Genomic DNA, 26,735 nt, shown 5'->3' on the forward strand with positions numbered 1-26,735 from the left:
AATGCAGTTAAAACGTAATTACATATAATATAACATAAATAATCTTATTAAAACAATTAAGAATGGCAAAGTATAAAAACATTGTAAAAGTGTATCAAACCAACCTCAACAACCAGTGACCATGGGCTTGAGCAAAAAGCAAACTATAGGGCCGAGGCTGGGGATAAACTGCTGAATATCTTTTTTAAAAACACCAAAGCTTCCAGGTAATGGAAAGGAAAACCATAGAAAGAGATAACTCTTCCCTCCAGGAGCCTTTCCAGATTATCCTGCTTCAGCTTCCTTGGGGTGTAGTTATAACGTGGAATGAATGCAGTTTGACAACACTTTAACTGTCCTGGTTCATTGCTATGGGATCCTGGGAGCTGCAGTTTTGCAGGATCTTTAGCCTTCTCTGCCAAAGAATGCTGCTGCCTTATCAAACTACAAATCCCAGCATTGCGTAGCACTGAGCCAGGGCAATTAAAAGTGGTGCCAGACATAAAGGAGAGGAGAGGTGGAGAACTACAAGGGGGAGGGAGGATATTAGACCTCATCATTCTAGAACAGGCATGGGCAAACTTTAGCCCTCTAAGTATTTTGGACTTCAACTCCCACAATTCCTAATAGCAGGTAAGCTGGCTGAAATTTCTGGGAGTTGAAGTCTACGGGAAACACCTGAAGGGTAGTAGTTTGCCCATGTCTGCTCTAGAACATCTATCCACTTTAAATTCTGGGGTTTGTAGTTTAGGGATGAACCTTTAAACTGCTCAGCCAGAGAGGCCTCACTAAACTACAAACCCAAAAATTCTGAAAAAGCAACCGGATAGAAAGAAAAGGGAAAAGGAGTTTGGAGAGATCAATATGAGGAAAAGAAAAAAGGAGTTTGGAGAGACCTATAGGACGAAAAGGGAAATTGAGGTTGGAAAGATCAATAGGAAGAAATGGGAAAAAGGAGTAGTGAGAGATACAGACACACTTTGACTCAGCACTAAGATTTCATGAAAGGCAGGGAGGGAGGGAAGAGGCCCGTTTGTAACTATGAGTTGTTCGTAAATTGGATGTTCATAACTTGGGGACTTTCTGTACTATGAAAACTGCTGGCAACAGGGATCAGCCTCCTATCCAAAGCTTTGGATGACTGGAGGTTCCTATGGGGAAATATAGAAGTAGAAGTCATTCCCATAGATTTTCTTCTCATCAGCTCCATTCTGGGTAGCACTTGGAAAGTGCTACTTTTGTGACCTGTACCTTCCGGATCTTACTGAAGCAGTGTCACTAATTGTACCAGTTGGACACTGGGGAAGTCACCGTCCATAAAAAGTAAATGTTGCCAGCTTTAATTTTGGACAGATAAAATGTGGGTGAAAGGACTGCACTTTATGAAAAACCAATTTGCATACAAATTTAGGTAAACCTCTTAATCTGACTATAAAACAGTAGGAAGTTTTCAGTTGTTGCTGAAGACTTAAAAAAGAATTTGTGCACTGTACTTAGAAATCAAACAGAAAAGTCTGTGGTTTCCCCAATTGTGAGAAGAAAGAAGAAGTTTCCCAACACCACAGTCCCACTGTCTCAATACCTTGGCTTAATTTACTGACTTTACAAAGACACATTCATTTCTTCAAACCTGCAATTTCTTAAGATCTTGCCAGCAGAATTGGGATTGTGTTAATATATAAGAAACTATTTTAACTTGTATGACTGATTGTAGCATTTGGTTGCAGAATTGGAAGTTTGTTTTCGACATTACAGCATGGCTTTGTTGTTTGCACCAAACAATACACATGCAGGCTCTCACTCTGATTTAAGTTATCCCTTGAAATTTCAGTAATTTATGGAATACTAGGTAGAGCTGATCAGCTGAGCTGACACACAATAATAACTGATGAACAATATGGACATCAGGAGTGTTTGCCTCGCTTGAGTAGCAAACCTGGCAAGCTACAAATGAAAAAAGTACTGGCTAGCGGAGTGGGGCAAGAGTGGAGAGGGAAGGGGGAGGGGAGAGAGGCAGGTGGATTGTTGGCTGACAGTGAAGGAGATTTAATTAAACTCTGATGTATTATTTTTACCTAGTTAATCACTGTAATTGTCACTGCAAGGGCTTTACATAGAACCTGGTCTGCATGTCAACGATGCCCTACTACAGGTGCTGAGAAAACAGAGAGAGCATGTTTAAAAAATCCATGCCAGTAATGCTGGCCAGAAGGTAGCAAAGCAGTCAGCAGCAATGCAGAAAAGAGGCCATTAAGGCATAATGAAACCTCGGCATTTGTCCTCCCACTCCTCAAAGGGATATTCGATCAAGCAGAATAACAGTATGTCAGAACAAACTCCTCTGGAAACAAGGCTGGAACATCTTTGGCTCAAGATGTTTTGGACTACAACACTCACAATTCTTTATCGTGCTAACTGGGGATTCTGGGAGCTCAAATCCAAAATATCTAATGTGTTAAAAATTTAGAACCACAGATGTGGCAGACACAAGAGAGCAAGCCCTTTCGGTCACTCTCACTTGGGAGATAGATGCTGAAAGGGGTCTCTCAGCCAAGTGGATCCTTTAAAAATAACACATCTCTCACATTCGCCCATAGAAAGTGGTTCACAGACCCTTCGTTCTTCTCTGGGGATTTCAAACCCATGGAAGACAGACTGCTTTCTGATTGAGAAAGTTCTTGAAGGCTCTGATCAGAAGCAGGACTGCACTGGCTAATGAGACACATGCAACATCATTGATGGGCAACTTTAAAACTCTGGGGAAAGTTGCAAAGCCCTACTGAGGTAGAAGGCACAAGGGCAAGCAGCAATGTTGTTCACAGAGATAATGCAAACACAAAGCCAGATGGCCATCGGTTATAGACATTTTACAGCATTAGCTTCAACGAGCAGCTTCTCGCACATTTTAAAGGAGAAGAGATCTAGAGGGTATCATTCTACAATTTAAAACTTGTCAGAACAGGTGGTTCATGTCCAAGGAAAAAAGAGAAAGAGACTCTTAAGATACAGACTGGCAAAATCTGTTTATGAGAAACCACAGTGAGATATAAACAGACAGGATCAAGTGTTTTGGATGCCAAGAAAGGGCATCAGAGAAGATGAAGAAAGAAGGAAGAACACAGAATTGGGAAAGTGGTCAGGTAGTTAACCATTCTGAAAAACCAAACATGGTTATTTAATCCTTTAAAGATATGAACCTAAGATGGAGCAGGTAGAAACTCTTGGTGATAATCCTAGCACTGCTAACCAAAGAAACCTGAACTGTCACCAGTAATCAAGGCAGAAACTTGATCTAATAATCAAATAATAATCAAATAATCAAAACTATCCTAAAGTCACTCCACTGGCTGCCAATTATTTTCTGGGCAAAGTACAAGGTGATGGTTTTGATCTTTAAAGCCCTACATGGTTTGGGTCCAGGTTATCTAAAGGATCGCCTTCTCCCTTACAATCCACTTCACACACATCGGTCTTCAGGTGGGAGTCTGCTCCAACCAGCCAGAATCTGACTGGCAACTACCTTCCAGAGGACCTTTTCATCGGTCACCCCAAGCTGTGGATCGGCCTGTTGGTATAGCTTCAACAAGCTAAATCAGCTGTCAGAATTTAAGATACAAGTGAAGACCTGTATCTTCCAGCAGGCCTACTCAGACAATCTTTAAACATAAACATGAATTTTAATGCATGTCCTTTGTTTAATCTCTTTTGTCTGTTTTAATATGTATTTCATAAAGAGATGTTTTGGTATGTAACTTTTATGAAGGTATATTTTAGTGTGTGTATTTGTAGTGTTTTTGCTGTGTTTATGTATTCTAATTGTTTTGTGACCTGGTTCGAGCCTTGAGGAGAAATGGGTAAGAAATAAAATCATCATCATCATCATCATCATCATCATCATCATCATCCAAGAATGAGGCTCTAAGTGTGGCTATGAGGGAATAGTCAAAGTCCTATCAAGCTTGCTACACTTGCCCTCAGTAGGATCCACAAAGATCCAAAGTCCTGATTTGGATCATGAATGGAAATAGAATTTGTGTCATCACTGAAAGACACATAGAGAGAGAGAGGGGGGAGAATTTTCATAAATGGTTCCTGAGGCACCAAAACAAGTTGGAAGAAACATTTTCAGGCTATTCGCTTTTTATTCCTGTTTCTTTTTTCACCAAACCATCAAAGCAATTTTATCATTCTTGATGAGAATGAATATGAAGAATAGGAGAGCAGCCTTTCATATGGAAAGCAAAGCCCTGCTTCAAAGAGCCAGCATCCTCTATAGTTGGCCTATCAAAGATAATTCCCAAGAAAGCACAGTTTGTCTGAAAACTAATATGTAGCAGACTATCATCTTGTGCAGAACTGGGCAAAACAGACCACAATTCTTATTGCAAACTCCTAACTTTGATGTTGTCCTGTCCTCCATACCCACTCCTGCTCTGCATTTATGAAACTGGGCTCACACAAAATAGGTTTACATCTTTATTGATTAGGAAAAGACCAGCTTTTAAGTTGATCTGGGAAAAAATGTTTATTTTTCTGAAAATCTAGGAAAATGGGGGCTCTTTTGTGATTACTGTGCAAGCTATAGGCCTCTCTCATCACCTCAGACTATCCGAAGCTTTTAACTAGGGCTTGCAGGGACTGAATCCAGCCTTCTCAACACTCAAAAAGTATACTCTACCACTGAGCATTAAACAAATTCTCAAAAATAGAAATGAATTAGGATGCTTCACTATTGAGTTATTAGGTTGTAATTATTTTAGAAATTGAAGCAGACATTGGGGGGTTTGCTAGTTTGGGTGTGCCAGCTTCACAGTTAATAAGATTGATACACTGGAGAACCCAAATAATATTAACTTCTCCCTATGGACTGGGGGAGATTAAATTGCACTTTTCCACAAGGAAGTACAAAGCAGAGGAGGGAAAAACAGACTATAAGCACCACTGGTACATCTCCAAAGAAGGGCCAGATACACATGGAAAAGAATGCACCTGAGCAGCCAGGTTTTCAGTTTCAGTGTTTTGTTGCTGCAATTCCCACTACTGAGAGGAGAAGCCACGACAGCGTTTAAAAAGCAACTTTGCTCTTCAGCAATGGAAACAGCTGCAGCATGTACATAATTTTCTCCTCCATGTTCCTGTTCTCTGTCCTTCATTAAACTTTATTTGGCTTCTCTCATTTATAAATCTTATTAAGAATAGGGCCAGACACAACATCTACATCTATCCAAGTTGGATCTGACCATGGTGGTACATGCTTTGTTTAAATCCTGGTTGGTCTATGGGAATATGCTTCACATGGGGCTGCCTTTCAAAAGTGCTCAGAGACTTCAGTTGGTCCAAAGAGCAGCACCCAGACGGCTAACTGAGATCAGCAGCCAGGTGGCTAACTGAGGCTGGCTACAAAGAATGGACAACTCCTCTGTTGCAAAAGCTCCACTGGCTGCCAGTGCCGACTCATTTCCAGGCACAACTCAAAGTGATGGTTTTGTCCTATAAAACCCTATCATTTTGGGCCCAGGTTATTTGAAGGACTGTGAGCTTGTTAAAACACAATGATCATCTGGTCAGGGCCTTCTCTCGGTCCCATCACCTAATCAAGCACTCTAGATGGGAACACAGGAGAGGGCCTTTTTGGTGGCTGCTCCCAGACTGTGGAACTCCCTCCCCAGAGAGACCAGGAGGGTCCCATCCCTGCTGGCCTTCCGCAAGCAGGTCAAGACATTTCTGTGTGAGCAGGGGAAGGATAAGGGCACTCTGCTGAGGAGGTTGTGAGTGGGATTTTGGGGAGATGTTTAGCTTTTAAATGTAATTTTAATTGTATCTTACTGTATTTTAACTGTACTTTAACTTTTGTATTCATGACACAAATATTTAATTTTGTTTAATTTTTATATTTAGATGTATTCGCCATGTTTTAAATACAGTTGTGTCTTGTCATGGTTAGCCACCTTGAGTCCCTATGGGGAGAAAGGTGGGATATAAATATAATAAATAATACATAAAAGATCACTATATCCAGCATACATTTCTGACAGAGTTAAGCTGAATTGCAAAGATATCTTGAAGACTGGAGGCCTTCAGTCAAAGATCTAGCAGCTATTCTCAGATAAATATACTAACTTCAGAATGTCTCACATCTACAATTTCCTGCAGTAGCACCTCTCTTTTCTCCTTCTTCTGTTTCCTAATTCCCCTGACGTTTTCAGCTTTTCCTGGTCTCCAGGTTTGTACTTTGAACCTTTCATTCATTGGGACCTGGTTCCTCTACTCTTCCTTGCTTCATCTAGGACTTTGTTCCTCTCACATTCCTCTGCAGTTTCGGTAAAGTTTTGGTCAAAAGGCAACTGGATTCAGGCTAAGAATTGCCTTTGATAATCAGAGGCCCTTTCCAAACGCCCTGACCCTCTCCGTAACAAGACAGACTTCTAAGCCAACCACTGCAGAAACTTTATGACCATTAAAAAAACACCTTAGAACACTGAAATATTGATTGCTTGAAATGTTCGCCACTGCTGTGACATTTTTAAAGTTATCCTGGAACTTCATGTTTCTGATCACCCCAGGAAAAGCCTGATTTATTAATTCCCAGCAGAAAAATAACACTTCTCAAGCACAGGTTTTTCTGAAAGGGTTAGTATCTTATAAAGTCCCCTTCTTATTTTCAGGTGACATATAATTAAATGTAATAGATATGACAAGACATTTATAAGCAATGAGTAGAAGTGACCTCAATGAAAGTAGGTGGGGTGAGAAGATCCTCCCTTTTTCTTGAGCTTCCCGTAATGCTAGCAAAGTAATTAACACGATGATAGTGAGAGCACTTAAATAAAAATAAAGGAACTTTGTCTGCTTCTGCTCATTCTTTGGTTATAGCAGGGAAGCTGCCACAGAATGGCAATGAACTGAACTAAACACTGGGACAGACCAAGGTGTGATACGAGGTCAATGTCTCACAGAACCAGACCCAAACGGGGCCACATAACTCCTGGCTGGCAAGAGGCACAGGTCACCAGTGCCTGGGGCAGAGGCCAAGACCTTACAAAGATCACTTCTGGGGGACTACCACTCCCAGAAATTCTTAGCCAGCAAGAGCACTAACCATGTTGGATGTGGGGCTCTAGGATTTTAGTATAAACAAAAAGCATTTTGCAAGCTCTGGAAGTAACTTGATAATGTCTTTAGACTGGTAGCATTGGGTTTGGAAGCAAACCAGTAAAAAAATAGAAAAAAAGTTAAAAATTCAGTAGCAAATCACTCTAGCAAACACCTTGAGAACTGCCATTTGGTTCAAACTGAAACAGTAATGTGCCCCAAAAAACCTCCAACCCAATACACATGCACCATGAGTCTCTGCCTCCTAAGAGAAACAGATGTCCTCATCCAATGCTCCATTCCTCCTAACAGATATCCAGGTCGAATGTGCTGTCAGTGCCAGTGAATAGTTTCCACCCAACCCCCAATGATCCCAAACTGCAGTTAAATTTAATTAAGAAATGTATCAGTACAGGCCAAGGGCTTCTAGGGGTCCATTTGTACCCAGAAAAAGAAGAGGAGCTGTTCAGAAAACATTCAAGAGACCTAACATGTCTGTAATAGCCCCTCAACAGAGGGGAGGGTGAGTTTAAAAATGCTGAGCTGAAATGAAGTGAAAGTAAATCTAGCTTCAAATAGTGGGTTCCTCTTTCATGACAAGAAAGCACAGAGTTGTTCTTTGGCCGTAGACTGTATCTGTATGGTTGGAATCACTACACCCAGGGGAAAGAGGCATCTGCTGTATCCTGGGTACGCATGCTGAGCTGCTGCCAGATGCCAAGGGAACTGGAAAAAGTAACTGGCCTAGGGCAACAAGCAGAAAGCATTTTCAAAGCTCTTCTCCACTTTCAGGTTCAGCTAGGGCGTATGGAAGAGAGAGACATCTGGCAGATAGGGAGAACTGAAATGAAACTGAAAGAATCATGAAGTACTCCCAAAAGATCACTCCGAACTGGATAAATGGATGAGAGAAGAGCAAAATGAGATTCAGTTCATGTAGCTGCAAGGTGACATGCATGGGATCTGAATTGGCTCTGCATTCAAAGGAAAGGACTAGGGTCTTATTGAAAAGCTGTTTAAGAATGCAAGAGCAACAAAAAAGACAGGCTTGATGTTGGGAATTATGATGAAAACGTTGAGTCATTAACAAAAACTAATGTCTCTCCCTCTCCAAGCTTTCCCTCCTCTTTCTTACTCCTCCCCCTCCCCTGCCTCTCTTGCCACCAAAAGTCTTTTTTTCCCTTGGGCCCCTTGCCCCCAAAAGCTTTTTACCCTTGCTTCCTTTGCCCTCAAAAGCCTTTTTTTCATCAACTCCCTCACCTCAAAAGCCTTTTTTCCTCACTTCCCTTGCGACCAACAGCCTTTTTTCCTTCACCTTCCTCGTCACCCAGATCATTTCTCCCTCACCTTCCTTGCTTCCAAAACCCTATTTCCCTCTCATCACTCAGGAGGTGCTCTGATTATGCTTCTCCTGCATGGCAGAGGAGAGGTAAACTGGATGGTAGGCTTCTGCATTTCGTCTGAATCTCCACCCATTTTTGCTACCTGATTTTTTTTGGGGGGGGGGGGGGCAGCGGCGTTTTTGCATTGGTCAAAAACATAAACTTATATACCATGCCAGATACACGTGTGTGCATGCATGCACACGCACACACATACATTTCTTGTGGCTCCACATGAAACTTTTGCTTCAAAAAGGGCTCTGCGGCTGAAAAAGTTTGAGAACTCCTGGGCTAGCATTATTCACAGCTAGAATGCAACATGTAGTTCTATCCTTTTCTGTTCAGATTTGAAAGTGGTGCCCACTTTCAAGAGAGTAATGAAAAACTAAACCTTTTATAAGCATTGTATAAACCAAGAATTCTGGATTTCAGTTGGAAAGTCAGGAACAACTGCATAAACACTTCAGATGTATCCAGCTGAAAATTTGGTGTTTGTGTGTGTGGATTGCAAAAATTGAACATTCAAGATGTAATCTAATGGTTAATGGCTTTCCCTACTCATGAATTCAACAATTCACAACTTGAACATATATTTTTGAAAATCCCCCAAAACAAACATTGATTTTGCCATTTTATATCAGGGACCACAGTTTACTTTGCTATTGTATATAATGGGTCTTGAACGTCCACAGATTTTGGTATCCATGTTGGGTCCTGGAACCAAAATCAAGCTAGTTCCAAGGATCCTTTGTATAAAGAAGACGAGTTTAAAGGGCCACACAGGAAGTAATGCTGACTATGCAGAGATTTGGTTTCTTTACTGATCAAGAGTCCTATTAATGCCCTTCTCAAATTTAAATGACATACATTTTTACATCTGGCCAACAGCAATGGCTATAAACATGGTCCTTTTGAAAGTCTTCAGGTTCTGCTTACGCTCAGGTTCTGCATAAGACTGTATATGTCAACACAAGACTACTGAACTTTTATATCTTCAAGGGAAGTCTTTCTTTATGTCATACCACCATCACAGGTACAAGAGTATGAACACAAAAAAGAGCCGATGTGCTGTACCTTAGTCTTACATTTTATTTTATGCTGCTCTAAGCATTTTAATATGAGGGTGTATGCATTTTTAAAAAGCTTTTGTGCTACATATTGTTTAAGTTGTATTTTGTTTTTATCTTCCTGTGTCAGCCACCTTGAGTTCCATTTTGGGGAATTGGCAGAATATTATATATATATATATATATATATATATATATATATATATATATATACACACACACACACACACACACACACACACACACTAGCTGTCCCCTGCCACACATTGCTGTGGCCCAGTCTGTTGATCTGGAAAATAAAGTAATGAGAAAGTGTTGGTTTCTAATATATGTAATTTCTTTATGCTTGTGGATAAACAGTATTTCTTGCTGTTTCTTTGTCAGTGTTGATGTAGAGAGTGTCTGGTTTGTCCACCCTGGAACATGCGACATATCACTGTCCTTCTTTAAGGGTTCCTTTCAAATCTAGGATACTATATCTGTGTGTGTGTGAATCATATCTATCTATCTATATCTATGGCTGGATGACTCTTTCTCAGGAGGACTTTGATTACGTTTTCTTGCCCTGATGAAGGGAGTTGGATTGGGTGGCCTTAAGTATTTTCTGTTGGTCATGGGGGTTCTGTGTGGGAAATCTGCCCCAATTCTGTCGTTCGTAGGGTTCAGGATGCTCTTTGATTGTAGATGAACTGTGAATCCCAGTGACTACAAATCCCAAATGTCAAGGTCTATTTTCCCCAAACTCCATCTGTGTTCATATTTGGGCGTATTGAGTGCTTGTGCCAAGTTTGGTCCAGATCCATCATTGTTTGAGTCCACAGTGCTCTCTGGATGTAGGTGAACTACAACTCCCAAACTCAAGGTCAATGCCCACCAAACCATTCCAGTATTTTCTGTTAGTCATGGGAGTTCTGTGTGCCAAGTTTGGTTCAATTCCATTGTTGACAGAGTTCAGAATGCTCTTTGATTGTAGGTGAACTATAAATCCCAGCAACTACAACTCTCAAATGACAAAATCATAATGTTTTGAGTGATGGTCACTCCTTGTGTTGTGAGACATTTTGTTGCCAAATTTGGTGTGATTTCGTTCACTGATTCTTTTGTTTTTAAGGCACTCATTATGCACAGAGCATTTTGATAGATAGATAGATAGATAGATAGATAGATAGACAGACAGACATACACACAGGCATACATACACACAAATCACATAAACAACCCAGATTGCAGATTCCATGACAGCTGGTCATGAGGAGCACTGCCATGTTGACTACTACCCACTTCACTGTTCACCAACTGCATAGAATGATCACTATTTTCTGCTCTGTCTTCTCCATGCCCCAGTACCTTCCCTTACAAATTAATTTCTTTCATGCTTACAGTTTTAAAAACCAAGGGTGTTTTTAGAACCCTATTTAGAAACTAAAAAAAAGAAAAGTGTCCTGTGTACCAGTTTGTCTTAACATGACCAGTTGAAGGATTTCTCACGAGCCTGGAGAGGACTTTCCAAAGATCAAGGATAACCCTTTCTGAAATCAAGCATTTTTCCTTACAGATCTTCACATGGCCCTCTCCATTCTCTAATCTGACCCTGTGAGGTCTCAACGTGCCAAGTAAAGATACGTGGTCTACAAAAGGAACTCTCGGCAAAGGGAGGCAGCTTCCCAGGTCATTTGCACCTCCGCCAGCCTGACTGAGAGTTTTGATACTTCCCCTTGTCACTCAGTGACTCAATCATCTGTCCAGCATTCCAAGCTTTTAAACTGAGCCACCCCTGCCACTTAATCCAAGCTGCTGTTCTGGGTCTCTGGCTCCCTGCCAGATGTTGACTGACCAGCTGTCTGTAATAATTAACAACTCCAGTTGGCAGAATTAGACGCCCTTTTGTGAGCCAACAAAAACATCTGGGGAAGCATTTTTCTCCTCCCCATGGGAATGATTTGGATGGAAAGAGGAGGAGAATGAACACATTTTGGATTCACCTGCCCCAGGATCCACCTTGAACTGTGTCACACATGCCACTCTCTGGCAGTGAACTCAATACAGCATCCTGTTACCAGTAAAGCCCCATAATTGGCAACTGAGCTAATCTTTGCAACAGCCAATGTGAGTAAAAAGACAAAGCCTCTTGATTGAGGAGCGATTCGTGTATGCATATTAAGAAGCTTGTTAGGACTTTTAAAGTAGTCTTTTTTTTTAAAGTATGTACTACCCTTCAATTAAAAGTATGTGTTTGTATGTCAGGGTTTTGTAGTTGTCTGCAGTATCCTCTATAATATGCAGTAACAATAAAGCACCACAACATCTAATTCACACAACTAGTCTTAAGGCAAACCAGATATGAAAACATGCAAGAAGCAGTGGCTACAATGAGGTAACCATTAGGGGCATATGGAATCCTAGGGCGCATCCACACTCTAGATTTAATTCTGTTTGACATCACTTTAACTGCCATGTCTCAGTGCTATGTAATCATGGGAGTTGCAGTTTTACAAGATCTTTATCCTTGTCTCCCAAAAAGTGCTGGTGCCTGACCAAACTACAAATCCCAGATTCTCTATGCCTGTTGTAATATGTCAATATGCTATGACCATGGCTGCTTGGCGAAATTCAGAACAAACATGTAACTCTGCAATGTGTGTGATAACTTCGATGTTTTCTTAAGCTACATGTCATGTATTTAGGAAAAAATGCAGCCTAAGCTTCGAGTTCAAATTGGGGGGGGGGGGGGGACAATGACAAAATAACAGTAATTACGATGGTGTAGCATCGTAATTACTGTTGACAACAAGCAAATGGGCAGGTCTTATAATTGTCCATAGTAATCATTTCTGTGCTCTTTGTCCTCTATAGTCAACTCTTCAAACTACCCAAAAAATGCCCAATTTTCCTCCAAAGCCACATATTGCCATTAAATGTTTCCAAAAAACTAGCTAATACAAAAATTTCTATTTTACCTTATGAATAGGATGGATAACCTTCTTGAAACTGGGCACCAAGTTGAAGAATCTTACCTATACTAGATAGCCTGCTCACTTAGACCCTTTATACTAAATGGCAATTTCAACCATTTCTAGATCACATTATAACACACTGCTCTCCAGTGGATTTTGGGGCAATATACAATAGTAAAACTACAAAACAGTAAGAATAATTTATCATTGTTATACACCATAAAACTAAGAGGCAACAAACTCACAGAACAGCACAGATGCAATAAAACGTTATGCCATTTGATATCATAATCTGGCACTAAAATGATCAACATGTTGCTAACAGTTACTTTCTCGAAGTTCTCTCCCTCTCCCCCTACCAAATTAGGAGCACCCCAAAAATCTAGGTTCTTTGTGGAAAGATAACATTACTAATCACATTCAAATAATAATTGCATCCAAAGGTTTTAATACATAGGCAAGATAGTATGAAATAAGATGCTCCATCCAATATCTGGGTTCTAAATAGTTTAAGATTTCAAAGGTAAGCATCTTAAATGCTTTTAAGACAGATACCGGTACTTTCCTAGCCCGGCAATTGGCCTCCCAGAATCAACTGCTAGCAACTAACACTGGCCAGCTAAGTGAACAGATACTCATAGGCAGAATGCAATGCTTTTTTGTTCAGCTTGACTCAGGATGTACTTTTGTAACAAACATGCTCCTTCCCTTCAAAAGCTCAGGCTAACAACCACTAGCATGGCAGGAGTGGACTAGATGGCCCATCTGGTTTCTCTCAACTCTATGATTCTATAATCTGTCTACCTTGTTTGCTCTTACCGGCACAATCTCATTTCAACAGCATGGATAATATTCTGTAGCATGGAAAAATACAGCGAGAAGGGGCAAAGTGGGCAGGGAATACACAACACGCATTCGCAACACTTCCTGTGCCTCTACAAAGTCATGTCTCCAAAACATCCTATCAATCTTTCCTTCTTTGGGGATGCATTAAGGTTAGACTTAAATAGTGCGCATAAATCCAATTCCTGTTGATTTGGAAAACTGTTGATCAGAGATTTATTTATTTATTTACTGTATTTGTATACCGCCTTTCTCAGCCAATCGGCGACTCAAGGTGGTTTCCAACAAATCAGTATACATAAAACATAATATAGATAAAAAACATTAAACAGTATAAAACATCACAAAAGCAGTAAAAACAACATCATCAGCATCTCATTATTCTCAAGCATTGTCCAATTCCATTGTCAGGTCATTCGATTTCCTATATTAGCTACTCTGTATTTGTAAACGCTTGCTCGAGTAGCCACATTTCAATTTGCCTCCGAAATGTCAAGAGGGAGGGAGCAGATCTGATCTCCCTAGGGAGGGTGTTCCATAACCAAGGGGCCACCACTGAGAAGGCCCTGTCTCTCGTCCCCGCCAAATGTGCTTGTGACAAAGGCGGGACTGAGAGCAGGGCCTCCCCAGATGATCTTAAAGTCCTCAGTGGTTCATAAGGGATACAGGTAAACACATGAAATATGACCTCTAGAACCCTTTCTGCCCTATGACACACCATGATTTTGGTGAACCATTTAGAGGGTCCAATCCTGCTTTTAGTTTAGAGACCCAGATTGTGACTGTAGTACTTTCACACTGACTTCAAAAACTGAACACCATTGACTCAAAAATTCTCTACTGGTGAGACTACCATGTCTGAGGGTGGCACATGCCTAAATTAGAAATAGTGTGAAATCTATCCTTATTTCATCTGTTTTCAGAGGAAAAAAAATAGGAAAATCAAAAGATGAAAACCACTTCTTACAGGAGGGGAAGAGTTGGACCAGTTGTGAAAAGTATTGATTCTAAAATAAATCATGACAGCCTTCAAAAGAATTACAAAAATATATCTATTCCTTTAAGAAAAGTGTGAACAGGCACTGACCTGTGAGCAAAGGGCATTCTTGTGGATTTTCTTGTAAATAAGAGCTGGACAGATAAAACAAATCAGACTTCCCATTGTTGCCCCTGTTAGGCCCAAGATCGTCTCCACTGGTGAGGAAGAGGAAAAATAACAAACAAATTGTGATCAACATAATGAGATTGCATGTGGTCTAACTGCTCCCTTAATTAGAAACCATTTAACTGTGAACAGCTGGGATGGGTGAAGAGTGTGTTTCCCAACACTACACCATACACCTTTTTTACTGGACTATTATTATGTATACTCTGTTCCATCATTTGATGAATTAACACATAAATTTCCATATGCACATGCAGCAAAGTAGATCACGATACCTGCTCTGATCCAAAATAAACAAATACACAAATCCTTCAGGAAGCATTAAAATGATGAAAAGAGCATGAGAACTGCACTATTGAAGAAGTCTAATAGTTGGCATAAGGGACAGGAATTCATAATAAGTGATTCTGACTATAGTTTCAAGATGGCCACTGCTCCGATTTTTTTCTATGTGGTATATCGATCTCATACCATATGAGAGCCTGCATTATATAAGGTTTGAGCATTGGACTATGACTCTCGAGACCTGGGTTTTTATCCTCACTCCATTGGGTGTCTTGATTCTCAGCAAGTCACACTCTCTCAGTCTCAAAGATACCCCTCCCAAACAAATCTTTCCAATAAAACTACATGATGAATTCACCGTAAGTTGGAAATGGTTAACAACAACATATGATTCCTTATATAAATTGTGTTTGTGTGTATATGTTTGTGTATACATGCCTCTGTGTTTGTGTATATACTTTGGAGTTCAGAATCCTGTGATGAATGACTACAAACAGACTACAAAATAATAATGTGAGTTATTGTAACAATATCTCATGTGTTTGTGATCACATAAGTCTGAATCCCATTAAACAGACATCCTGAATCAATTATGTTTGTTTGGTGTTGACTCATCATTCAGCAATTGATTCAATAGATCTACCAAAAGGATTCAGGCCAACAGCATAGTAACACCATATAGGAAATACCACTTCTCAATTTCTTCTGGCTCTTCTTTAACTACAGCACTCATTAAAAAAAAGATTTGTATTTGGTGAATGTGGATCCATTTTGCTACTTGACCAGGCTCCCTACCTGAACACAGAAATCCCTCTGTGACTTAAATGCTCCTTCTTCTATCTTATACATTTATTCAATGGAAATAGTTATGAATAAGCTTGTAACACAGCTGTGGGAGCTGAACCTATCTTGTTTTCTATATGGGCCAGACAAACCTTTCACATTAACACCAGTATTATATATACCAAGACATCTGAATGTTCAGGCAGGCCTACACCTACTTAGAAGCACAATGAGTTCAAAGGACAATGTCCAAAATCATGAAAATCTTGGAGAACAACAATGTAATAGAAATAGGAATGTATGGTTGTGACACATTAAACAGCAATAAACATATAATTAACTGATGTTCACATTCTATATAAACTATCAGCCATATTGAAGAATCCCTGTACCTGCAGGACCGGTACCTGCTATTTCACCTACCAACACGTGACAAAATATTTCCTTTCTCAGAATTTTCTAGGTCTTCCTGGTAATTGTATGATATATTTCTGTCCATCACAAACAAATGTTGCGGCAAATCCAGTCTTTCATGATTTATACAATCAAAGACTTTACTATAATCTATACATCACAGGACTATTTTCTTTTGAAATTCTTTGGTAAAATCCATTATTCAACACGTTTGCAATATGATCCCTAGTGCCTCTTCCCTTTCAGAATCCAACTTGGATATCTGTCATTTCTCACTCCATGTATCATAAAAGATTAATGCAATACTTCCTTGGTTTCTAAAATCCTGGTGTTCCCTTTCATAGATCATGGGATGCATAATGTTTCCAATCTATGGCCCATTTTTTTGTTTTCTATATTTGACAGATTTTAGTTAAAACTAGACCTTCAAGTAACCATATCATCATCATCATCATCATCATCATCATCAGGTTCTGAAGGCTCAGGGCCATAGTATCCCTCATTGAGTCTATCTGAATGTGGTCTTGTCTTTACTACGGCGTTCTATCTTACTACACACTGTATTTTCTTGTGAAACATTGTTCTAAAATTACCTAAGTCTTAGTTTAGCCATCTTGGTTTCCAGGAAGAGTTCAGGCTTGACTCACTCTAAAAGAACACGTTTATTTGACGTTTTAGCAGTCCATAGTATCTGTGGAACTCTTTTTCAGCGTCACATTTCAAATGAGTTGACTTTCTTCCTATTTGCTTTGTTCACTCTCCAGCTTTCACAACCATACGTAATGCATCTTTACATTATCTTGTCTATCCATATTCATTGCATAATAAGTGCACCCCCATTTTCAGGGTGGCAAAATCAGCATTTCTAGTATTCCTCACATAATAGTTGCACCCTTAGTTCACTCAAGTGTGACTATTATGCGAAGGGTCAGGTGCATAGGCAGGTGAGGCTTCACTTGCCTATGCACTTATCACCTCAGAGTTACATGGCTTGCTTTGCGTAAACAAACCTCTGTAGCTACGGATGGCCCCATAGCTACATTTTTTCACTGCATAGTAGTCACCACTGCACATTAGTCACACAAAACATTAGACAAAAAACAGGAAGAAGTGTGATTATTATGCAGTGAAATACAGTAGTTCCTTTACAGCTGCCTTTCCAGTTCTTACTCCTCATCTGAGTTCATGACTGCAGTCTCTATTCTAATGACCTAACCAAGGTATGGAAAATCCAGACCTATTTCAAAGACTTCATAATCATGTTTATAGTTGTGGAAATTACTTATGATCAATATTATGTTGTGCTAATATTCAGCTATAAAGGAGAAAATGATGCTAGAACACGACCATACAGCCCGGAAACCACACAACACTCCACTCATCTAGAAATCTGCCTTTGCACTTTCATCCTTAACTTACTTGGGGTAATTGTTTCGAGTCTTCGCTTAATGGTACAGTTTAAATGCTTTTAAATATTGTCTTATCTCTGATAGCTATGTTCAATTAGAGTTAGTGTGTTTAGGATCACGACCTAACTTTGAAAGGTGACATGGGACAAGGAATGAGCTCTAACGTAAAAATAATTTAAGCTTTATATAATGATTGTTTCTTTCCCTGCGCTAGGTCACTGTGACCAGGAATGTCTCCTAAGTCATAAAAATAGCCAGAAAAAACAACAAAGACCTGCAAGGAGGCAGTTTCCATAAGAATTTAGAAATTCTATCCCTCAGACCCTGAGCACCTTCTGTAAATGCTGCAAAACTATTCTTCTTTGAACTGGTATGAATAACTAGAATCAAACTAACACGGTTGGAGCACCCCAGAATAACTGAATATATGTCCTATATGTATTTAAAATTTTAACATGTAAATAAAAGAATTCCTTGTTCCACTAGTGAGTTTGTGGTTTAAATACACATCAATTCAACATGAGCACTTAAAAGCAGGGATGAGGCATATGAAAATTCAGCTACATAACAATCCTTCTATGATCCACCTCAGAGTTTGCGCTTGTCTGGGGAGGCCCTGCTCTCAATCCTGTCATCTTTGCAAGCACAACTGGCAGGGATGAGAGACAGGGCCTTCTCAGTGGTGCCCCCCCCCCCCCCGGTCTATGGAAGATGTTATTGATCAACTTAATGCTAATTGTTCATATTTTGATTGTTGTTTGTTGGCATATAATGATTGCCAATTGTAAGCCGCTCTGAGTCCCCCCTCTGGGGTTGAGAAGGACAGGATATAAATGTTTGAAATAAATAAATAAAAATCACATTTCACTTACCATTTGGTATCATGATGCCTCCAACCATGGTTCCAAATACAACAGCCAGGGTCAGGGCTTTAAATCTAAGAGGTGGCATGTAACCACCTGCAGCAAATGTCCCATCTTTTTGCTATTAAAAAAAATTAAATAGTAAATAACCAATTCATTGCATTTGCAGGCTTCTCACCCAGTTTTGTCAGGGTGTGTTTTTAACATTTAACCTAGAACCTTACTTGAGCAAAAGCCTCCTCCTACCATGTCTAATCAATTATGTGTTATAATTTGTACTTATGGAAGCCTAACCTTCGTATCTGCAAGTGTCTAATCTTATCATTCTGGTTTTCTAATCACGTTGTGAAATTGTGATGAAAATACAACATTTGGTTTATTAAATTACATATTTGCACATCTTTTGTTTTCATCTTTACTTGCCTTTTGCGGCTCTCATAACTGCCTTGAAATACTTTTACAAGATCCTAAATGTCCTGAAATTATATATTTTCACTCAGCATTTCTAGCACAGATAGTTATTAAAGAAGAACACCCTCCAAACCTTCAGCAGGCCCGTTCAAGTCTACTTTCCCTGTACATTACAGATATTATACAAGGAAGGACAATAGTCATATGAAGGTGAACACAACTCTGTGTTGAGATGGGACCAGAGTCAGACATCTACCCCAGGCTGAGTGGTCTTTGAGATAGTGGCAACATGCTGATAAAGACAGTGGCCCGCAAGAGAAAGGAGATAATTACCCAGGCATGGGGTGCTCCTTTGATTCTGAATCTTGGCTGGAAAGCCAGATGACATCATAAGGTATGGCTCCATGCCATCCACTCATGGCAATTTCCAGTTTCTCTGTGCAGAGGGGCACAAAATTCTTCTGCACCCTACCTATCCTCTCCAGTGGAAGAATTTCCTGTTACCTCCATTCAGAAAAGGGACAACACAGGGAATCCTCTCTATTCCTCCTCCCAGTGGGGACCATAATTAGGATAGGGAAGGACTCCCCATGCGATCTGAAGATAGTTTTTCCACTTGCTTTCTCAATGGGAATGCCACAGAGTTTGTTGTGGGGGTATTCAGCATCATAATACCAGCCATCAATAAGGTACTCAGGTCCATTAATTTTCCCTTGTCTTAAGAGATTTGGCTATGTGTTGTAATCGCTCATCTTCCTACGTATTTTCTACTTACTTTCTCTGCCACAAAGAGACTAGGCACTTGAGGGCAACTACTACTTCATAACAGCCAATTTCAACAAGCACTTTTTCAAGCAAACCAAAGACAAATATCAACACTTTCCTATGACTACTCTGAACTTACTTCATGCTCTTTCATCTTCAGAGCTCTACAGAAGTTCATAGTAAGCTCACTAGCCTTTACACACAACAAAACTGACTCATCCTCTGGGTCATTATTTAATCTTTTTTGTGACAAAAAGAGGGCATCATGAATCATCAGCCCAAAACACCACCAAGTGTGACTACTACCATTACAATTCAAAGTGGAGATTCTGCATATTCATTTTGCATGAGACAGCTGGGAAATAGAGCAGGGGCAAGGCAACTGAGAAGATAATGTGTATGTGAAGGGAACTGAATTAAACTTCAAGAATTTACCTGCTGTTCGAAGAGAAGGGTATTCAGTGCCTGCCGGCATGGCAGAATCATCATTGGAAAGCCAACTGCTACAGACATCATGAACCCAACACGGATCATCTCAGTCACCAAATTAGAGGGGAAATTCATAAGCACGTTCCCCTCAATGGCTTCTGTGTAACTCACATAGCCAAAAAAGCCCACCTGTTCAAATAAGAAATGGGAGTTATTTTCAGTGGCTACATACATGTGTGCAATTGCTACATGTATCCTTTGAGTCTACCTTTAAGGGGAAGTATCTTTTTCTCTACTCATCATCTTTAATTAATCACATGCCTCTTGTTTTCCTTAACCCTCCACTTTTCTAATCCCTTAAATTCTACCACACACGTAAACCATCTGGAATCTGACATCACTTTTAATGGACATCCTTGTGCACTTCCAAATTTCAGCAGATATTTTTTAGGTGTCTAGAGGTGAATGTTGCATTTAAAGAGCAGATTTATAATGGAGTTATGACAGAGTAAAACAAACTTCCACAGTGATTCAAATAAGAGGGAAGGCATTCGGTTATTCTGACCATAATGCTCTTCCCAAAGTTAAAATATTACAACAATTTCATTTTTTTCCCTGGGGCAGAGAGAGATATATATTAGTCTACCAAAGCAAAAATAACAAATAACTTTCTGGAACCTTCAAGACTAACAAATTTTATTTTGCATCAATGTTTGTGTATTATAGACCACTTCATGATATGCAAATCCAAAATCTCCTTTAGTATATTAAATATGGACTCTTGGAAGCCATGGTCACATTTTTATCAACAAAGATATCCCAGAGGTTGTCCTCCATGATCCCAATGAGTACTGGCAGCCCAATGGCACTGAGGAGAGGTGTTACTCAGAGACATTTTAGGGATAAAGTGCTTTTACATCTTAGAAGTCTCATTTTGTTGTTGTTTTTAATATGAGCTGAGATTCTCACTCACCTAGTTAAGTGGTTGTGCTATACTACCCTTCTAAACACAAATATTCCACAACCAGTTCCATATATGTGACTCTTCTTACTTTTTACACAATCCCTATAAATCTAGTAGTAAGCTGAAGGCACAGATAAGTAGTTATGCACCATGTGTCACAGTTCCCCTTATACAACTGTGTATTGAATGCATTTATGATCAAAAAAGTAGAATAGCATTTGTTAAGGGAACTGACATGTATGTAAAACATCAACTGGGTGCCAATCATGGTTTCATATATGCAATGTAAATGCAATGTTTTAGTCTCTGCTGCTGGCTTTATCTTGATTTTATATCTTGTTATATTAGCTCATTGTCTAATTATATTACTGTTCTATTTTAACAACATTTTATATACTGACCAAGGAATATCGGTTAGGGGATGCTTTAAAGGTGTAATAAATAGATAAATGAATAAATAAATATTAATTCCCTCACAGTATCTAGATCAGAGGTGGGGAGACTCTAGCTTTCCAAGTACTGTTGGACTGCGACTCCCATTTGTTTTTGCCAATCTAGTGAATTAGTGGTTAAGAAAGATGGTTAAGAAATTGTGGTCCATTAACACCTGGTATTCCACACTTGGTCTACGTGCTCACACAATGTCTGCTTTATTTCAGAAAGGAAAGTGGGAAAAGCTTCATTATTACCCTTACTCCAATATTCCTTTTAAATGTGTGCACCAATCTTAATTACAAGAGAAGAAAGGGGAAATCATTACTGAGAAAAGACTGCAAAGTTCATCATGGTCTTGGGATTTAGATGTTGAATGAACCAGTCCTTCTATATCAGTCTAGATTTCTTAAAATATTTTAAACAGAAAGTCCTAACAGTTGTGTATAAGGCTGCAATTACAGTTAGAGTACAGAAATATTAATACACATACACTTCGGCTTCAGTTCCATTCACTAGTATTTACAGTTAGAAAATCCTGTGCTCTGGAAACACTCCCAGAGATCATTGACTGCACGTGGCAAAAAAGAAAAAGTCATCGCTTCTTCAAACAGTTGTTTCTTCACGTCACCAATACAAATCCAGATCATTTTATTTTGAGAAAGGTGAAGGTTAACAGTTTTTTTAAAAAATAGGGTGCTCACCATAACATAAAAGGCGGTGACCACATTTAGTGAAGAGGCAAATATGGAGCTCATAATTTTAACAGATGGCTCATCCAGACTATCATAGGTTGGCAGGACCTGGCTGCAAAAAAGAAGGTAAATGTTAAAGCATGTCAGAACACTTTCTAAAGATGAGAAATACTAGTGCCTTCTTGCCAGTAGATTCTAATTTCAGACAATTTCCCCACAACTTCCCCACATGGAGTTCAGGCACTTGTCACTCTACAGCAATTTATGCCAGTAATGCCAAGAGATTTCAGAGCACTTGTAAGCATAAGTGTTGGACAAATATGTCTACTCTCCTCCTCCTTTCCATCTTCATCACGTGTGCAATGTAAACATTTCACATTTTTTAAAAAGTATGTTGTAACATGAATGACCGCTTGTTTGCCTAAAACACCAGTGGCAGAACTCCAGACAGCACACTGGAGATTACTGTTCTTGGAGCATCCTGAGTTGATTAAAGCAATGCGGTGTTTACAGAATAACAAGCAGGAAGAGAGCTAAAGCATTGTATCGTCAAAGGGAAAGGTTAAACAACCAAGACTAAACACTGTGCCTATCACATCTTAGCACTGGTGCTTGAGCCCAAGCTCACAGAAAACTGGAAGGGCCAATTACACGGGTCTTGGGTGCTTATGCACTTGGAAAGTTATTTCCTAACCTCAGATTACTGTACAGCCAGAGGCAACATGGACCAAACTTGACCACGTGCTCTTAAGAGGAAAGATACACCTTGCAGGAGTAGAGTAGAGTTGAAAGGAAAAGGCGAAGGGGAGGGGCACTTTCTGGAGTGAGCAGACAGAACTTGAAGGCAAAGAGAACACAGAAGACAAAGGTATGGGATATGTAATGGCCTCTTACATAGGGCTAAGTAATTTTTAGTTCTCTATCAATGTGAGCACTGCAGAGCACACTGGTATACTATACTTTGCAGTGCCCCCATTGATTGGGACTTAATGTTGTCTTTGTAAATAAGTAATACTGAGTTTTCTTTCCAGTTCACTGAAGACATAATATTGAAGTTTCTAATTGTTATACACCATGTACACAACTATTGTTAAATATGGTCACCTTGAAGTGATCTACCCACATCTACTCAAGGATAATGCACCACCAAATGTAATGCGCACCTCAATTTTGAAGGTGTGCATTACAAAAAATGGATTTACTCTTGGATGTAATTTGCCCAGTTTATTAGGCTTATATGAGAACAGGAAGCCACACACCTTTGCCAGCTTGCCGAGGATCCCAACTGACTTCATTTACAAGGCCTTCAAAACCAAGAGACAGGTTCTGAAGGCCTCGTCTCGTGAATGAAGTCAGTTGGGAGGTGCTTCATCCCTGCTCTTTCACTCGGTCTTCACTGCCTGCCTCCCTGACGACAGGCTGAATGGTGCAGGCAAAGTTGTGTCAGGGAGGTAAGTAGCGGAACGACCGGCAGGCAAAGGGAAGCTGTGTACCTCCACCAGCCCAAGTTCTCGGGTTGCCAGGTTTAGGTGAAAAAGTGGAGTCGAGCGAGGCAGACTGATTGCTGAGTGACTGCTAAGTGAAGGAGATCTAGCAGGAGGTGACAGCAGCAACTGCAAGGCATCTGCATCAGGCCAAGCTTTCTGACTGTTGGATCAAGGAGAGCTGCTGGGCGAGATGGTGCAGCCACTGAGTGAGTGACTGACCCGACAGGAGAGGGTGGAGGAGGCACCCATGTCCCTTAGGGAGGTGCCAACAAAGAACAAGCAAGGAAGCAGACAGGATTACACACACAATTCTAACACACCATCAAATGTAATGCACATGTCATTTTTGGTGATGCAATTCAGTCAAAAAAGAAAAGTATTAGACTCGAGTAAATAGGGTATATACACAGAACACTCTCAGGAAAAACACACAGATAAGACAGCATAACTGCAGGTGTCAATTCATTCCTAGGGAAGTATTCCTGACAGTGAACAGGAAACCTATGGCCTCTCCATTCTGCCTTTTCTTTGGAGAGAGGACATTTGCTAAACAGAACATTTGCAAAGCATATCTTATGTGCCCAAGACAGCAGTTCAGAAGTTAACAGTTATCATAAGTCACTTACTACCTCTACTTAATATAAGGAAGCCTCAAGATATTTTTACTTTCCAACTCTTAAGTTTGGGGGGGGGGGGGGTGTCTCCAAACCTAAAAGGCATGCAAACCAAACATCCATGCCAATTAAGATTCCAACAAGCAGAAAAATAATTTTACACAGGCATATGTGTGTGTGTATATATACACATGAAGCAGTATACCTAAACATGACCAGTTTTTATTCACCCTTGAGGCCAGACTGGGATAGGAGTACTGGGAGTATAGAAGCTTTTGTCTGATGAGCTCTTTGTATGCTACAGGGTTAGGATCCCTCACATCCCTTACAATCACAGAAACACTACTCCTCGGGGTAGACTGAAGAAAGATATTCAGACCAAATGCCCTTTACATTTATCTCTCAACTCCCAAGATAAGCTCAAGGAGAGAAAGAGCACAAACAAGCAGCTTCTAAACTTGATATGGAGACACTGCAGCTTATTCTTGATGAAGAGCAATTTCTTTTCATAATGGATTTTCATCTATGCCATAAAACCTATCCCTTGTGTGCAAGAAACAGAAAAAAATGCATGTGCAGCGTTATTTGTAGATTCATCGTGGGTGGCAGGCAATACTGCTTGGAGAAAATGCCCTATCCAACAAAAGAAAAGAGTGGAAGTACTTGATCACAGTTAGGGATCTTAGCCTCCTTCCATCTGACACAGAATAGCCAACACCACCAATTGACTCAGTTGTTGTTGTTCATTCGTTCAGTCGTCTCCGACTCTTCGTGACCTCATGGACCAGCCCACGCCAGAGCTCCCTGTCGGCCGTTACCACCCCCAGCTCCCTCAAGGTCAGTCCAGTCACTTCAAGGATGCCATCCATCCATCTTGCCCTTGGTCGGCCCCTCTTCCTTTTGCCTTCCACTTTCCCCAACATAATTGTCTTCTCTAGGCTTTCCTGTCTCCTCATGATGTGGCCAAAGTACTTCAACTTTGTCTCTAGTATCTTTCCCTCCAGTGAGCAGTCGGGCTTTATTTCCTGGAGGATGGACTGGTTGGATCTTCTCGCAGTCCAAGGCACTCTCAGCACTTTCCTCCAACACCACAGCTCAAAAGCATCGATCTTCCTTCGCTCAGCCTTCCCTAAGGTCCAGCTCTCACATCCGTAGGTGACTACAGGGAAGACCATGGCTTTGACTAGGCGGATCTTTGTTGCCAGTCTGATGTCTCTACTCTTCACTATTTTATCGAGACTGGACATTGCTCTCCTCCCAAGAAGTAAGCGTCTTCTGATTTCCTGGCCACAATCTGCATCTGCAGTAATCTTTGCGCCTAGAAATACAAAGTCTGTCACAGCCTCCACGGTTTCTCCCTCTATTTTCCAGTTGTCAATCATTCTTGTTGCCATAATCTTGGTTTTTTTGACGTTTAGCTGCAACCCGGCTTTTGCGCTTTCTTCTTTCACCTTGATTAGAAGGCTCCTCCGCTCCTCCTCGCTTTCGGCCATCAGGGTGGTGTCATCTGCATATCTGAGGTTGTTAATGTTTCTTCCAGCAATTTTCACCCCAGCTTTGCATTCATCCAGCCCCGCACATCGCATGATGTGTTCTGCATACAAGTTAAAAAGGTTGGGTGAGAGGATGCAGCCTTGCCGTACGCCTTTCCCAATCTTGAACCAGTCTGTTGTTCCGTGGTCAGTTCTGACTGTTGCTACTTGGTCCTTGTACAGATTCCTCAGGAGAGAGACAAGGTGACTTGGGATGCCCATCCCACCAAGAACTTGCCACAATTTATTGTGATCCACACAGTCAAAGGCTTTAGAATAATCAATGAAGCAGAAGTAGATGTTTTTCTGAAACTCCCTGCCTTTCTCCATTATCCAGCGGATGTTGGCAATCTGGTCTCTGGTTCCTCTGCCTTTTCTAAACCCAGCTTGAACATCTGGCAACTCTCGCTCCATGTATTGCTGGAGTCTTCCTTGCAGGATCTTGAGCATTACCTTACTGGCATGAGAAATAAGGGCCACTGTACGGAAGTTTGAGCAGTCTTTCGCATTTCCCTTTTTTGGTATGGGGATATAAGTTGATTTTTTCCAGTCTGATGGCCATTCTTGTGTTTTCCATATTTGCTGGCAAATGGCATGCATCACCTTGACAGCATCATCTTTTAAGATTTTAAACAGTTCAGCTGGGATCCCGTCGTCTCCTGCTGCCTTGTTGTTAGCAATGCTTCTTAAGGCCCATTCAACCTCACTCCTCAGGATGTCTGGTTCTAATTCATTCACCACACCATCATAACTATCCTCAATATTATTATCCTTCCTATACAGATCTTCTGTATAGTCTCGCCACCTTCTCTTGATCTCTTCAGCTTCTGTTAGGTTCCTGCCATCTTTGTTTCTTATCATACCAATTTTTGCCTGAAATTTACCTCCAATGTTTCTAATTTTCTGGAAGAGGTCTCTTGTCCTTCCTATTCTGTTGTCTTCTTCCACTTCCATGCATTGCTTATTTAAAAATAGTTCCTTATCTCTTCTAGCTAACCTCTGGAATTGCGCATTTAACTGGGCATATCTCCCCTTACTATCACTGTTTCCTTTTGCTTTCCTCCTTTCTTGGGCTACTTCCAGTGTCTCAGCAGACAACCATTTTGCCTTCTTGGTTTTCTTTTTCTTTGGAACGTACTTTGTTGCCGTCTCCTGAACAATGTTGCGGAC

The 26,735-nt window shown here is 40.4% G+C and overlaps 1 protein-coding gene across 2 annotated transcripts in view; it reads right to left on the reverse strand.

Annotated features, from left to right (window-relative positions):
- Positions 1–26,735, reverse strand: part of SLC38A10 (solute carrier family 38 member 10) — an 85,921-nt gene that overhangs the window by 23,210 nt on the left and 35,976 nt on the right. For both annotated transcript variants that reach the window (XM_060764275.2, XM_067463865.1), the window contains 4 exons: positions 21,942–22,044; positions 19,848–20,030; positions 18,246–18,357; positions 14,405–14,511 (listed from right to left, as the gene is read on the reverse strand). In XM_060764275.2, coding sequence (XP_060620258.2) covers positions 14,405–14,511; positions 18,246–18,357; positions 19,848–20,030; positions 21,942–22,044 — 505 coding nt within the window. The remainder of the gene's footprint in view (positions 1–14,404; positions 14,512–18,245; positions 18,358–19,847; positions 20,031–21,941; positions 22,045–26,735) is intronic.

The sequence above is a fragment of the Anolis sagrei genome, chromosome 2 (assembly GCF_037176765.1).
Source record: "Anolis sagrei isolate rAnoSag1 chromosome 2, rAnoSag1.mat, whole genome shotgun sequence".
In the NCBI taxonomy this organism is placed as follows: domain Eukaryota; kingdom Metazoa; phylum Chordata; class Lepidosauria; order Squamata; family Dactyloidae; genus Anolis; species Anolis sagrei.